The sequence below is a fragment of the Eublepharis macularius genome, chromosome 1 (assembly GCF_028583425.1).
Source record: "Eublepharis macularius isolate TG4126 chromosome 1, MPM_Emac_v1.0, whole genome shotgun sequence".
NCBI lineage: Eukaryota > Metazoa > Chordata > Lepidosauria > Squamata > Eublepharidae > Eublepharis > Eublepharis macularius.
In genome coordinates, this window is record NC_072790.1 from 75,033,296 (window position 1) to 75,050,580 (window position 17,285).

Here is a 17,285-nt window from a genome sequence, read left to right on the forward strand (position 1 = left end):
ATTTATATTCAAAAAGCCTCTTAAACACAGGGATCATTTCGTAGAAAAAGAGCTGCAGGAACTCATTAGCATAACTCATTAGCATATGTCACACCCCTTGACATCACTGAAAGTGTATCATTAGCATAACTGATTTGCATATGCCACACACCCCGACATCCCCTATCCTGGCTGTTTTGGACCCAATCCTGGCCATTCAGGGCCCAGGGCCGAAATTAAGCCCAAAATGGCAAAAAGGGGCTGAAAATGGTCAAAAAAGGGCCCAAAATGGTCAGGATCTACCACCCGTCAGAGGCCTGATCTGGGACATTTCGGGACCAATCCTGGCTGTTTTGGGCCCAAAATGGCTGAAAGTGGCCATTTTGGGCCTGTTTGGGCCCGGATTAGGACCGAAACAGCCGGGACTGGGTCGGTGCCGGGCAGGGGAGGGTTCCCCCACCTGGCACTGACCTGATCCAGGCCGTTTCGGCCCCAATCCAGGCTGTTTCAGCCCCAATCCAGGCCACAAGGGGCCCAAAATGGTCGAAAATCAGGTGGGTGGGGCCACCTGACATGTGACCTCTTCGGAGAACTACCAGAACTCCGTTCCTGCACGTTCCCCCTCAAAATGAGCCCTGCTTAAACATATCCCCACACAACGTTTCACCAGTGATTTACCCTCAGATAACGCTTATTTCCCGTTCACTTTAAAGGAACATATTGGAATAAAGCAGTCATTTCTATTCTAGAAAGTCTTCACAAAAACATTTATGTGAATTCTCACGTGTGGTAAATATGCTCTGATGTTACCTGGACACTATTTCTGTATTAAGTGTGCATTTAATAATGACACATGGGCTACAGTTCCAAGGGTCCAACACATAAAGACTTTTCAGGGGCCCCGTTTACCCCCTTACATACTGTAAAAATGTATTTTATTTCTAGCATCCCCTGCAGCATGAACTGCTGAAGAAAGCAAAAAATATTAGAATGCTTAAGGCAAATACGGTGGTGCGGGAGCTCTTTAGATCCCGAAAACTACCACCAAGAATCTGAAATTACAACTATTATATGGACAAATAAGAACAGGTTTACTTGAGCCCCAGATTAGCTTCCAGAGCACAGCAAATTCAGAGTATATCTGAGCAAGTTGATGGGAACAGGCAGCAAGCTATGAAGAGCTAGGTAATGTCCAAGTCCATTAAGATCACAGGATCAGAGTATGACATAATCAGACCAGCATTCATGGTCAAAATGAGGCATGTATGATCTTCTAGTCCCTCATCCTGTCAGCACTAAAATGTTAAATGTGAATGTTAAGCTTTTTTCTAACATTACTGTTGTAATTTGAACACCATGTTACTGTTGCACACTTGTGAAAATTTATTTGATACAGTGTGATAAAAAGAAATATTTTAGGTACAAGCATATATAAAAGGCACACATTGTATGTCCACAGTTTAATAGAAATCAGTTGACAACATTTAAAAATGGTTTTTAAGTCTAATAGTCTCAAGACTTTGGTTTGTTGGTATTCATTCTGTTAAACCACAACACAATGCAAAAATAATACAAACAATCCTATAATGCAATCCCACAGAGCAGTCTTCAGGGCAATTAATATCACAGTCACCTTATGGCAAGAACATTTGCATGATTTTTCTTACAATGTGCCATTTTGAGGTTGAATTAACATTCCTATAGTTTCCAATTTTTAAAAAACCCACAAATTAGCACATTGCAATTTTGACAGTGTATTCTACAAATGGATATGCCACAGAAATCAGGTTTGGCAAAAAAAAAAATTCATACAAACCCTGCATTACAAAGTGTGTTATAAAAATAAATTATATAAGGGCCCACCCTTCCAAATTAAATGTGCCAATTGACTCGAAGGCTTTACAAAATTGGAGTAAAATTCTATTGGCACAAGAGACAAGGCTCTTTCTTTCCATCTAGTTTCTAAAAGTCAAACACATTTTTTTTTCTTTTATAAAAACAAACATTAAAATGTGCACAGAAAAGCCCAGAATCCAATGGAAGCAGTAAGATACTTCCATAAGTAATCAGTAGCATGGAAGATCATAGTAATGGAAGTCAGCAGTGATCCAACCAAATGATGTGAAGAAGTGCACACACAGATTCAGATTTTGCATGGCGACTCATCTGGAATTCATGCGTAACTGATGAATGACGATACTCTCTAAAGGAAAAAGAAACATAGCAAAGCAGTGTCTGTTACCATGGGAATACAGGGAAAGCTGTGAGGACCCACACTGTTAATTCTTTAATCCCATCAAGTAGTCTTGCTACATCACAGAAACTTCAAAGGGTCAGTGGATAGAAGTGAAACAAGACAGAATTCCTGATATCAAGGCTGTCCAAAGAAGAGATTAGAAGCCAAGAATGTAGTTCAGACTGCATCAGACCTGCCTGTATTTTTTTATATATGGCACAATCCAATCTGCTAGCCAGTGGAGAATCTCAACAGACCTCTGTGTTTTCCCTCTTGCTGTCTGTCCTCAGTATCTTTTCCCTTTGCACTCCAAGCACCACTGATAGCTTCCTGATTTTGAAAGCCTACATTCACCCTCCCACATTCACCCTCCCATTCTATTCCCAATTTGTGTGGAGGAAACAACCTTCCATTTGCCCAGGTATCTGCATTTGGACGTCATGGCAAAGTGGTGCTTGACTCAAGACTTTCCAAACCAGGAAGGCTTCAGTTGTGCTCTGCAGGAGAAGGGGGAGACTGTGCACAAGCTTGACAAACAAGCTCTGTTCCCACCAATCCTTAACAGAAGGTTTTTTTAAAAATAATTTTTTTACTTCATTTATACCTCACCTTTCTCCCCAGTGGGGGACCCAAGTAGCTTCCATCATTCTCCTCTCTTCCATTTTCCCCCCTCACAACTTTGTGAGGTAGGTTAAGCTAAAAGTGTGACAGAGGTCACCCGGAGAGCTTGCATGGCAGAGCGGGAAATCAACCTTGAGTCACCCAGATCCTAGTCCTCTGTTCTAGCCACTACACCATACTAGCCTATTCGTCTTCATTCTTCTTGAGAATGTATCCATACTTAATAACTAACTGCTGAATAAAAAGTCTCTTCAGTCGGAGCTACTTTGAAAAAATGTTGAGAAATAGGCACAAAGCTCCAGCCTAGCTACCAGGTCTTCAGTCCTGCAAGGAATTAATATAGCAGCTGGAGCAGGAATGTGGAAATCCAAACTCAGCTGTGAAGCTCCGTGGGTGATCTTGGGCAAGACTTACCTCCTCTTCTCCATGGTCCTTGCTAGTCCAGAATACTACTCTCTTAGATCCTTGGAGGATGGGTTGGGATACAAGTGTCACAGATTAATGTGTATTATGTTTCCAATAGAACTTCTACACAAGTAAGCCACTGACAGAGCAATCCTCAGAAGAGTTATGCCAGTCTAAGCCCATTGAAATCAGACTGGACTAAGTCTGTTTTTTCATGTAACTTTATCACACATGTCTTTTTTGTGGAACCACACAGTTTTGTTCGGGTTCTTAAACTGTTTAATGTTTTCATTTTAAAATGTAACTATTCTAGCAATTTACCACTAGATGGCACTACTATAACTTAATTCAGAGACCAGTCAAAGGCCACAATCCCTAATGCATTTACTGGGAAGTGTGATCCACTGATGAACAAATCCCCAAATTGGCACAACAGCATATATTTGGCATGATGATGTTTGGTACAGTATATTTTAAGCAGCATCCTTGTGGCTCACACACTGAACCCTTACGTTTTTGATATGTTAAAATAAGTATTTTGTTATAATTTAGATTAGTCAAGGTGATTTGCTTAGTTGGACCCAGTGAGAAACAGAACATTCCTATACACCAATTCTGTTTTTTTAACTGTATCAAAACTCTGTCTTCTAAGAACTGTTATGGCATGTCTGATATGTGTATCTTAACAAAAACTAACATTAAATACAAACATATGTCTCCTTAGCTTTTTCAACCTGTGGTTTCAGTTTGTATTTTTAAAAAATCCTCAAATCTGAACATTAGCGAGATGTTTTTAAAATGAAGTCAACATTTATAATAGCAAAATATTTGCTCAAGCTCTTATAAAAGCTCAGTCATGATTAAAAGAACTACACTGATTGAGAAAAGAAAAATATGACCCTAAATGAAAATAAGCCCAAATGATGATTTCACGGCCAGCAAATTTCAAACCGGCCAAGCACAGCAGCTGATGTGCAATAAAAGCATGGAAGAGATGTTTAAAAGCATCCTAACTGTAGTTTCCTGTGCTATAAGCCTGTTAAAACACAGGAGGGTGTTAGCTTGATTAACTTACACAGTCATCAAAATGACCCAATCTCCTTTAATAATTTTGAAAAGATACCTGGGCATATATGCACTGCATTAGGGTCCATCACATACACATCTGGAAATTTCAATGTTACTGTAGTGTTCCAGTGCATGATATTAGCAGCAGCAACTGAACATCAACTAGACTAATGCAGCAACATACTCTGTGCAGAAAGTTCATAGGAATTCATTGGGCATTCGATAAATTTCTTGCAGTACAATCCTAAACAAAGGTACTCCAGTCTAAGACTACTGAAATCAATGATGTTAATTACATAAATAGTTTCAGGTGGGTAGTTGTATTGGTCTGCAGTAGAACAGCAGGATTTGAATCCAGTGCCACCTTAGAGACCAACAAAATTTTCAGAATATAAGATTTCAAGGATTGTCATAGGTTGGAGGCCAATTTGATGGCACATAACACACACAATTTTTCAAGAGACAAAGCTCCTTTCTGGTATTTGAAGAAAAGAGCTTTGACTCTCAAAAGCTTATCCCCTGAAAATTTTGTGGTACCACTGGACTCAGATCCTGTTTAATCACATAAGTGAATGGCATACAGAGACCAGATTTTCATATCTTGGTTTCAGTCATTTTCAAATCAGTCTTGAATATTAAAGCCAGTTCAAAGCCCTGAAAAGGTGTAAGAAACATACGGACTGTTTTGCCCAAAGCCATCCTACGATTTCAGCAAAGAATCAATGCAGACTGATCTAAATGAAATCAACATATACTATCATGCACTCCTTACCCCACCACACCCCACCAACCCTCTGAAACCCAGCCTTCTCCTGCCCTGCATAGCCCCATTGAAGAGTAAGAAGGCAATCTGTGATGTCACAGTAAAATGATGTTCTCCAATGTGTTCTTTTAGATTTCAGATTTTTCTGCATACATGGGACTTCCTTCAGGTTTGGAGAAAAATCCTCCCTATCTGTCCCTAGATCCATTTTGTGGATCTATTAATTATAACCTATGTGGCACAGTTCAGAATTAGATATATGATATGCAATTGTCAGACTAGGGAGACCTGGGTTCAACTACCCACTCTGCCATGAACCTTGCTGGATAGCCTTGGTCTTTCTTGGCCTAATCCTCTTCATGGGGTTGTTGTAAAGATGAAATGGATGCCACCCTGAGCAATTTGGCAGAAGAGTGACATAAATTTAAATATATGTTACATGTTCCTGGATTCATTTTCATCTCTTTCTACCACTAGTGTGACCCTGAAATAACACATGTAGTGTATCTCTGTGTGTGGGAAAAATATGGAGATAGGAACAAGCTACTGCTCCTCTTTTTGATGGAAAAGTATTGTTAGTGGTGAGATATACCACTAACTCAAGTCACATTAAGGCATAAGGCACCATTTTCTAGGATCCTCTCCACATGAAAGCACCATTTTGCTTTCCCTAGAAGAGAAATAGTTGCTGCATTGGCTAGTTCTGTCACAGTCTTACTAAGTGAGAAAGAGGAAGTGGGGAAGAAATGATGTGAAGCTGTGAGAGGGGGGAAAGAGAACAAAAACACACCAACATACAACAGTAGCTGCAGGTGTCCACATGAAAGAAAGAGGACAGAGGAGCTCAGTGAAGTAAAGTGACATATTGTGAGCAGCAAGGCAGGAAAATTCCTAGGAAATTAATATTAACTAGCCTAACTTTAGAAGCCTTTCTTTTAAATATTCTCTAGTGCTCTGTGCAAGGAGCTATTTGCATGAAGCTGGAAGTAGTTCCTTCTTATTGGTACTATGGTACTTACAGATGCTCTTCCCCCACCCAGGGTGGGGGATCCCTTGCTCCCACCCTCCACCCCCTCCCTGGCCAGCAGGGGGAGGCGTTTCTTGGGGCTTGCCACCAGGTGGTGCGGTGCGCTTCTGCTCCCACAGCGGCTCGATTCAGGCCAAATTGCACAAGCTGGGAGCACATGCACGCTGTGCACATGTGTAAACAGGGACATAGTAAAGTAAGTGCTGGGCCCCTGCTCTCCTGCTGGGGGAGTCGGGGGACCTGGCAATCCCTAGTGGTACTTGTTCCATGGGTGTGCTTAAACCCAAAAATTGTATTGATTCACATGAACTTTAGGCTCTTATTTTATTGCTATAAATAATTATTCTGTATTTCAGCAATCATTACAAACTAAAGTTTGAGTGTTTCATGAACATGTTTTCTTGGGACATGCTAAAACAACTAAATTGTTTCTGTTTTCTAGATCTGGACGGCTACTAAAATTAAGCATGAGCAGTTACTGGAATCTGATCCATGTGGAAGAGAATTCACACTTTAACTGCCATCAACTTTGGATCTCCTATAGAAACCGCTATGTATGCTTATGTCATCAGAAAGTCAAAAGGGTATTGGAGATTCTGATGATACAAATACGTCAAGATGATGAAATTCGTGGAATAAAAATAAAGGACTATTCATACAAGGTCAGAGCATTTGCGGATGACATAATGTTAATTGTAGAGGACCCATTGGAGAACATGCCAAGAGTGATAGATAAGATCAAGGAGTTTGGAGACTTGGCAGGTTTCTTCATTAACAAAAAGAAGTCAAAGATATTATGCAAAAATATGACTAAGCAGAAACAACAATTGTTAATGGAAACAACGGATTGTGAAGTAACAAGTAAAGTGAAATATTTGGGAGTCGAATTAACTGCAAAGAACATAGATCTATTCAAAAACAATTATGAAAAACTATGGACTCAGATAGAGAGAGACTTGATTAAATGGAATAGATTGAATTTGTCATGGTTGGGCAGGATTGCAGCAGTTAAGATGAATGTGTTACCAAGAGTAATGTTTTTGCTACAGACAATACCAATCATCAGAGACTCCAAACAATTTGAAAAATGGCAGAGGAAAATATCAGATTTTGTTTGGGCAGGCAAGAAGCCTCGAGTGAAAGTGAAAGTTTTACAAGATGCAAAGGAAAGAGGCGGAATGCAACTGCCCAATCTGAGACTTTATCATGATGCAATCTGCCTAGTTTGGTTGAAAGAATGGATGACATTAAAGAACAAGAAACTATTAGCCCTAGAGGGATATAAAAAAATATTTGGATGGCACGCATATTTATGGCATGACAAAGTAAAGGTCAACTCGATGTTCCTGCATCACTTTGTTCGGAGAAGTCTATACATAATCTGGAAGAAGTACAGAATTTATCTACAAGAAGGAACCCCTTTGTGGGTGGTTCCATATGAGGTGATAGACCCGAGAGCTGTTGATAATGAACAACAATGTTTAACGTATAAAGAAATAACTAAAACTGAAGCATCCAAACTTAGAATAAAGACACAAGAGGAACTATCACCTAACTACGATTGGTTCCAGTATAGACAGATCAGAGACTTATATAATTCGGACTCTGTAAAGGGAGGTATACGAATAGAGAATTCGGAACTAGAGCAGACCCTTCTTAAAGAAGATAAGAAAAGAATATCCAAGGTATACCAAGTACTGTTGAAGTGGTATACCGAGGATGAGATAGTTAAAACACAAATGGTGAAATGGGCTATAAACTTTAATAAAGAAATAACAATGGAGGCATGGGAATACTTGTGGAAAACTACAATGAAGACAACGACATGTATTAATATCAAAGAGAACATTTACAAAATGATCTATCGTTGGTACATGACACCAAAGAAGATTGCGCTAGGGAATTTGAATACTTCTAATAAATGCTGGAAATGTAAGAAGCATGAGGGCTCCCTCTATCATATGTGGTGGTCGTGTGAGGTAGCCAGGCAGTACTGGGGGGAAATAATAAGAGAAATGAGTGAAATTTTACAATTTCAAATTAATAAGAACCCAGAACTCCTGCTACTGAACTTGGGAATGGAGGGAATTCCAGCCCAACACAGGACGTTGATATTTTATATGACAGCAGCAGCTAGACTTTTGTATGCGCAAAAATGGAAAGTACAAGAAGTGCCAACTATTGAAGATTGGACTTACAAATTGCTGTATATGGCTGAAATGGACAAGATGACAAGAAAATTGAGAGATCTGGACTCAGGGCAGTTCAACACAGACTGGGAGAAGCTGAAACAATACCTGGAGAAGAAATGGGAGGTGGGAGGAAAACTGTGGCAGTTTGAGAACTACTGAAGTATTGAAGTAGAGGGGGGAGACTTTACCGGGGGGAGAAGAGATAAATGTGAATTAATAAGCAGTCAGATTAATAGATTGACATATATATAGATATATATAGGTTAACAAACAGAACATAGAGAAAATAATTAATTATAAGGATTAAATATAAGGAGCGATTAACTAACAATATTTTCTTTCTTTTCTGACAAGTTTTGTACCAAACTGAATGTCTGAAGATATAGATGGGTCAAATTGATTGAATACGTGAGGAGAGATATATAGAACTATTATAAAAAGATAGAATGAGTAATATATATAGAGAATAAGTCAAATTGTTTGATATAAACGAATGTATGATCTATATGGTTTATGATATATAGAAATACCTGAAATTGAAAAATTGGGATAAATTGTTTATCTAAGATGGAAACAAAGGCTTACAGTTTGGGCATATAATGTTAAAAATAGTTAAGGATGTACTGCTTAGAATAATGGAGAATATATATTTGTTTTAGATAGAGGAAGCTAATAAAAGTAAGGGAAAGGGGACAAAGGGTTGGAAAGCTGTTGGAAGTCAACAAAAAGGGGGGGGAAAGGGAGGGGGTTAGAGATGAAAAAATTGGGGAAAATTGAATGTAAATGTGGAAATAATGGATTCTAACCCAATAAAAATTTTTCAAAAAAAAAAAAGAAAGTCAAAAGGGAACTGTCCACTAATTTCTGCAAAATCTAATTAGAGTTTTAATTTAGAGGGCTTGTTGCTAACCATGTGTCATAAATTAAAAACAAATGACATATTTCAACCTATAAATACACTAACAAAGGGGGGGGGATTGCTTCCCATTCACGAGATTTTCTGTTTTAAATACTTGTTATCCTTGACAGAATGGCAGGCTAGTATATCATTTATGCCTACATTTCATTCACAATTCATTCCTCCTTAAATTCACATATCATCTAGAACTACCAATAGCTGGACATTTTCTCTTTACAGATTCCTTCCTCAAACTACTTCTAAATTACATAAATTAAATACAGGAATCTCTTTGCTGCACAGATTCTTAGGATATTTCTCTAATGGACAAATTCTACTGATGTTGATAAGTATTCAAATGTTGTTTACTTTGATTTATCATTAGATATTGGCAATAACATGTGCTGATGAAGTTCCCTGTTCTTTGTGAATTGAAATGTTGTGAACCGTTATATTTTCTTTTTTCTTTTTCTTTTTTGTATAACTGTGATTGTCATGCTAATAATAATAATAATAATAATAATAATAATAATAATAATAATAATTTTTTAAAAGTAAAAAAAATAATGGACAAATTCTATGCACCCTGTTTTAGCCATTTAATTGGCTGTATCTAGATTATTATTGCTATTGTGCATTATTTTCTTTTCCTCTTGCATGAAGCCATTCAGTAGTTTGTTACTAAAATTTCAATAAACTATGCAACTGATTTTTTTTAAAAAGAACAAACTCTTGACAAAGAATAAATAACCTCAGTAGAAGGTTGTAGGATGTTCTGTGGAAAATGTTCCGCAGTGGAAAGGTTCATGACACCTGTGGCTCTATTAGACTAACACATAATGGCAATCAATCAAGCATAGTCACACTCATCTCCACTTTTCAAACATGCTTTCAAAAATAAAAGCAAGTCACTGCAAGTGGCCATCAGGAATGGCTAGGGCTCACTGACAGAGCACATGCTTTGCATGCACAAGTTCCCAGGTTCAATCAGCAACATCTCCAGTATCTCAGGTAGCAGGTGTTGGGAAAGCTCCTGGAGAGCCATTGCTAGTTGACAATACTGAGGTCGATGGCTCAATAGTCTGACTGGGTATAAGGCAGCTGCATATGTTCATATGCAGGGCTTTTTTTCAGCAGGAACGTGGAGGAACGGAGTTCCAGAACCTCTTGAAAATGGTCACATGGCTGGTTGCCCCGCCCCCTGATCTCCAGACAGAGGGGAGTTTAGATTGCCCTCCGCGCCACTTGGCGGCAATCTAAACTCCCCTCTGTCTGGAGATCAGGGGGCGGGGCAACCAGCCATGTGACCATTTTCTCCAAGGGTAACCCACTGAGTTCCACCACCTCTTTTCCCAGAAAAAATGGCCTGTTCATATGACTCCAGTACAAGACATAACATTTAGACTAAACTCTTAAGGAATTTACATGTGCAAATCTTGAAAGATGCACATACTTAGAATTTGTTATAACCAATGGCTTCTCCCTATCATAAGCAAATCTGGTAGCAGCACTCCTTTTACACCATAATCCACCTTCTATCTATATTCTGGTTGTATTTGAGATGACTTTGCCAATATCGAAAGGTACAAGGTACAATCAAATTCTAATTGCTTACGATACTATTGCTCATTGAAATCAATTAAAAGCTTTCAATGGATTTTAGCAAGCCCTAAGTCACATTCCAGTTGAGCCATAAGAAAACATCATCTTGATCAAAATTAGATCCTCTGAGGGCCCACAAAGTATCTGTCAGAGATATTTAAAGAGATGTTTCCATGTCTTCCGTAGAAACGCCAGATGAACTAACAGTGGGGATATTAAAATGAGCTATAATTCAATGTTCACCCCCACTACTTCTCAAGCAAACCATTGATTTAGTTGTCTCAGGAGTATTGGTTGAATGATTATGTAAAACAAAAAAAAAATGTCCATTTGATTTTTAAGAAAATGGCATAGGGAGTGCAGTTGCTTGAAAAAGTCCTCTAAGAAGTAGGCTTAAATTAGAAATAGCTGAATAAGGTCTACTTTAAATGAGATTTTAACCCAACAGAGAAGGAAGAAGGGGGGATTATTACAGTCAATAGGCACAACACACACTTATTAGTAAGCGTGACAGCTTCAGCAGACCTAATTAGTATGAGCAAACATTAAACAGACAGGGGGCTTATTTTCATGGTAGCAGTAAAATCTGCACAACATACCCCCTTAGCCACTGCCCTCAGCCCTTTCCTCCACCAAGGGAGGGAGAGCTACTGGCTGAAGACTTCTTCAGTTCTATTTTCATAGACTGAGACTCGGCACGAGGCTCAAGTTTTGTCTGATTTCCTGTTCCTGTGGCTGTCACTACTGGCTTCCCGGCTTTCATACCTTTAGACACAGGGATTCGGGTCGGTGTAGGTCTCTGGCACGACCCATCTTGTCCTGCCTGCAAGACAATAATAATTTTTAAAAATCATGAAATATTAAGAATTTCTTCTTGTATTTCATCTGTGATGCCTTCTCTAATGGAAGGACTTGGTCTTTTCAAAACATCACTACATATAAGATAAAAGGAGATTCCCCCATCCCATCATGAAAGCAGCAAGCAGGCCATAGACAAGACAGGGGTCTCCTTGTACTTAAGGAACTGGTATGCAGAAAAATAGGACTGTCTAAATTATCCCAAAAGAAAAACTTCTCCCAAACCAGACTGTTGAGCACTGATCATTCTTCAGAAGGGATGAAATGCTGAGAGAAGCAGAGCAGCAGTTAAAGGGAAGGAAAGATATGCTTGTGCAATCACCCGAGACTTTATAGAATCCTGGAGGGAAGAGTTTGGTGTGTGGATTTTCAAGCTGTTCCCACATTTTTTAATTCCTCACAGGCCACTAGCATGTATTTAAATTAAATCACAGCCAGTGAACAGCTAGCAAAAATAAGACAACTTTTATATACTGAGAAGTCTGATCAAACCATGTGATATCCCTTTTCTTCCCTTGAAGTTTCTTGCTCTTATAAGTGACCAAATACAATGTAACTGAGAAGTTCCCAGTTCAGATCTTATCTCTACTATTAATTCAGAAGGTAATTTTAGTTAGAGTTGTGAATGCCCGGGGGGAGAGGGGGAGAAATACCTAGACATACTCAGGGAATGTACTACTTTTCCCCCTAGAACTTTGTCAGTTTATGTAAGACAAACTACAGTGTTAGATGATAATTCCTGTGTATGCTGTAGACCAGAGACTAACCTTTTGTAACGGTGGACATTTTTGTAATTTTGAGAACAGGTAGTGGGGTCTACAAAAAACATAGCTGCTGGAGTGGGGCTCAGACCAATCAAAAAGCATTGGGAGGTTCTAGAAAAACCAAGCCAAGTCTCCCCCACACCCAACGATGGAGACCGCTGTTTCTGAATGGCTACTCCCTGCTGAAACCAAGATGATGCTTCCTGGGCTCTTTTACATCACCTCCTACTCCAGTGAAGTGGAGGAAAGTCAAGATTGGTTCTTGCTTTAAGGAAGAAGCAAATAGGTAGCAAGGAACACATCAGCGAGCACCCTGGAACATAGGGCACCACGCCGGGGATCGCTGCTATAGACATAAACAATGTATTTTCCAAGAATATGTTTACTATGGTTTTATCCACAATTAAATATACTATCACATGTATCATGCTTCACTGAAGAGTTTGCAATGTTCACAGTTCTAAAATTAACTTGGTTTCCAAATATTTTGCTAGTCCATTTGCAACTGCATGACTGCTTCTTTCCAAGGAAAAACACCTTTGTTTATTACAAAATTTGTATTCTATTTTTCAGCATATCCCTCAGATGGAAAAGGTTCAAGTATATGCAGCTCTTTCCCCCTAATTGGTATTAGAGAGGAAAATTGGAGGGTGGGTTAACTGTTGGGGTTAAAGAAGCTGTAGATAACAAAGAGCAGTGGCAATTAAATAGACAAGTGTTAGGATAGACTGGTGCATTATTAACAAGTTGGTGATTGATTGCCTCATCTGTGCTAGAGTTGCCAGTTCTGGTTTGATAAATTCCTGGAAATTTGTGGTGGTGCCTGGGGAGAACAGAATTTTGGAGGGAACAGAGCTCCTCAGGGATCTGATGTTTCTCCTAGAAACTATGGTATACAGTCTGCTTATCAAATCTGCCATTTACTTCAGGGAAACTGGTATCTGTAGTCTAGAGAGCAGTTGTAATTCTGGGAGCACTCCAGGACTCAGTATGAGTTTAGTAGCCCAAACCTTGGCTGAAACATACGATAGCCAACAGCTAACGATGTAAACTCAGGCACTGTTTAAAGATTTGCATTTGAGTTGACATGTAGTTTCTGATGTGTCATGGGTCATTCATATGTGCAAATTATCAAGAAATGAACATGCTTACATAAATGAGCCCACTGATCCTGTATAATAAAAACATCTATATGGATGATATTGAAATGAAACACTTAACACAGAAATAAACTCAGAGAAAGTTACTGAAGTTTTTAAATGGGCAAAAAAAGTTTAGAACAGAAACCCCTCCCAACCCCAGGGAGATGGGTGAAGAATGAACCCCAACAACTGAGAAATCTCAATGTTAACTGCTTAGTAAAAAGGTTTGTTTCAACAGCCAGAAGATTTGACAGTAAGGCCAGCCTGTTCTTGACTCCTTGAGGTCAAAAGAAGCAGGTGCCAAAAAGTTTCATACTGTTGCAAAGGCAGGTGCTGTCTATCACCACTGAACCAGTGTCAACATAATATGCAGCCAAAGTGACCAACATCCTGTGCTTCCTGAAAACTTTTCCGAGTGCAAGTAAACATACAGCAATTAAGTGGAGCCGCTGGAATCTCAGGCATTTTTAAAGTTTCGGTAGCACGTTAATTATTCACTTTTGGTTCCCATTCTTTAGAGTTAACCAGCTTTTAAAGTAAATGACTATCCAGTCCTATGTACTGGTGCTGCCCGAGGATCGCTAGGCTTTCAGACCCTCAGAGCAGATAAGGTTGTCAATTCCAGACTGCAGAGATCATTTCCCTGGAGGGGAGGAGAGCTTCAAAGAGTGGGTTCTATGACATCACACTCCCACTGAACTTCCTCTCCTGCCCAAACTCCATCCTCCCCAGGCACCAACCCCAAATTTCCAGGAATTTCCCAAGCCATAGTTGGCAACTTTAACAGCAAACTGTGTAGGGAAAAATGTTCCTGACCTTCACAATACACTTCACAATACAAATGTGAGGGCTCACAGAACTGAATGCTCCACTAATAACATTCCATGCATACAGAAAATCAGTTGTGAAGGATACATTTTCTAGTCTTGTTTTTATCCCTGTTGGGCTTATTAGGAGTGTGGATGTATGTATAAATTTTCCATGATGCAAGAGCAATTAGTTATACATTATCCCATCTGCATTTTGAGTGGCGCAGTCCAGAAACAGTTGGCATTTGTGTAGTAGACCAGGTATTAATGATAGTCTAAGAACACACTTTGTTCCTTTACACTAGGCTGTGAGTAGGGCGTGTCCTTTCTGTGCTAGGATAGCATCAGCCTTTAAAATCATGTAGAAAACATTGGTGAAGGAGAAAAGAGTGAGGACAGCAACGGCATCTTTAACATCAGCCAGCTAAGCCATGCCACGGAAAGGGGGGGGCAGAGCTGTAGTGGCTGTGTTCTATTGCCGTGTAATAAACAGTATGAACATATGCGAGAGCAGTGTGTGAGAGTAATTAGTGCAGGGGTCCCCGATGTAATGCCTGTGGGCACCTTTCCTGGTGCTCACAAAGTCTGCAGTGGGGAGGGCCAGGTGCAGCTTATGCCCAGCAGGGCTTCTCACTGGTTGTGCAGGTTAAAAGGCATCCTATTAAACAGAACTTCTGCCTTATATATAGAAGAGCTGCTATGAGAGTTGTGTGTGACATCATTCCCTGAAATTTTGTGGTTGATTCTGCCTCCTGGGGCAGACGTTGTTGTTGCGCCCACCAGCCTGTGTCGATTTTGTGCTTTTGTTCATTTAGCATCTAACTACAGACATATACAGGCTTCACCAACCTTTAACCTAAACCCCTTCTGCTAAATGTCAAAGGTAATTTTGAGCCAGCAGCGTACTTGGCCTCAGTGGAAGCAAACAGTATGAGAAGAGCGTTTGCTCTAGCTAGCTGCTCTGCTCTTCCATCTGTGGTTATTGAAGGCAGGTACAACAAAATCCTCTATCTAGAAAGGTTGTGCTCATGCCCCCTAGGAGAGACTGAGTCTATTGAGCACATGTTTTTTAGTTGTCCATTTTATAGGGAGGCTGGTCTCAGGTTTATTACCCCATTATTTGATAAGATCCCTAGTCATATAACCACCAATAATGCAAGGCTCCACTGGTTTTTATCTGATTAAAATTTTAGGATTACATGTCAAGTTACTAAATTTTGTACATTAATTCTAAAATTATGGGAATTGTATCTTAAAAGTTCTTAAAGTCGATCTTTTCCCCCTTTTAGTTGTATCCTTGCTTGATTAATTCGTATGCTGGTCTTAAGACCGTAATAAACGAATGAATGAAAACCCAAACTCCTTATAGTTTAGTGAGTTGCTGAGAATGTTCTGTTAGAGAGCCCTACAAAATACAATTCCTCAGATTCTCTGGGAAAAGGGATAAATCCACACAGAATATCACATCACTTAAACATTACAGATAGCTTGCAACAATTCGTAGGTGTGTGAACACATTAAGAGGAGCATTATATCACTGTAAACATAATTATGAGAACAGAGGAAACTTGCTATTACCAGTTATGCTTTGGAGATGAAATGCAAATATCACTGATTCTATCTGTAATCCAATTTTAATGCACAAAAATAAGTTTATACCACCTTTCAGAACAACCCTCAGATCTGGGTACATTGTCTCTATTTCAAACAGAAAAAGTTATTAACCATCAGCAAAAAATATTGAACCACTAAAAAAAAGTCCTACTGTTTTTGAAGACATTTTAATCCCTACTCTACCATGAAGGATGATCTTGGGCCAGTCATTAACCCTTTCTGCACTCAGCTCTTACTCTCTGGTAGTGAAAGCTCTTTTATTTGGCCTATTTCATATACATCTTTGCATCAGGGTCATATTTGGATCCGATGTTACTTGTCCATATTGTCTTTTCCCCTTTCGGAAAGGACAGTTTTGATTGGCTATTGAACCTCTGTCATTGCTTTCGTCATTACATTGTTTCACTTTCACAAGTCCCCCCTCCCACCTTCTTATCTGCATTTTTTTCCCTTTCTATGTGTGCTGAATTGCTAAGTGGACTGGGAAACTTTTTTTTTTAATGGAAATCGTACAGTTAAATGACCTTATGATCCCAACATAAGATATTTGGGGAGGGGGTTTAAAACTAAAAAATGAGTTGAAAGGAAAGGGACAGAAGCAAGGAAAGGGCAGGGTGGGTGCAGGGCACTAATCACTGCATGGTGGGTGGATCAAGGAAAAGCAAATGGAACTCTATGCACTGAAGTCAAAGCTGGCATAGAATCACGTTAGAAAAAAACTTGCGGCAGATTTCTTTGATTATTTAGGTTGAAACTAAGATAAGGTAATTATATTATAGAGATTAAATATAGAAGAAATGACTGATTAAAATTACTGACATTAAAGTTTAGGTATAAGCAGTTAAGGAGAGGGGAAGAGATTATATAATCTAGTTGTGTTGTTACATATTTTGAACATATTCTTCTGTTGTAGTTTAAATCTAACTCAAATGTAGTGCTTTGTATAAGTTTCTATGCACTTTCTAATGTCATTCCTATCTTTTCTTTTTAAATAAAACCTTTATTAAAAAAAAACTTGCAGCAACGGAGCACCACAGAACTCAGACATAGTCTGGGATATACTCAAACTGACTGGCAAACTGACTGCCAAAGTTACCAAATGCTGTGCAGACATCTGCAAAATATCCAACACAGCAGAGAGCCAAAAGAGGAGTAAACAGCCCGTGTGTAAAAAGTTCTCTCTCTCAACCTAACCTACCTCACAAGGTTGCTGTGAGAAAAAAATGGGGGCATGTATGTTGCGCTGAGCTATTCAGAGGAAGGGCAGGATAAATAAAGACACTTAATGCTAAATATCAAAGGGTACT

At 39.2% G+C, this 17,285-nt stretch overlaps 1 protein-coding gene across 4 annotated transcripts in view; it reads right to left on the reverse strand.

Moving 5' to 3' along the window:
* Positions 1-292: 292 nt before the first annotated feature.
* FILIP1 (filamin A interacting protein 1) overlaps positions 293-17,285 on the reverse strand; it is a 121,671-nt gene continuing 104,678 nt past the window's right edge. For 3 of the 4 annotated variants that reach the window (XM_054975378.1, XM_054975373.1, XM_054975398.1), the window contains 2 exons: positions 11,391-11,614; positions 2,116-2,182 (listed from right to left, as the gene is read on the reverse strand). In XM_054975378.1, the coding sequence (XP_054831353.1) occupies positions 11,408-11,614 (207 nt within the window). In that variant the 3' untranslated portion in view covers positions 2,116-2,182; positions 11,391-11,407. Of the gene's footprint in view, positions 2,183-11,390; positions 11,615-17,285 lie in introns of all 4 variants that reach the window. The other variant, XM_054975388.1, reaches the window with a different exon arrangement.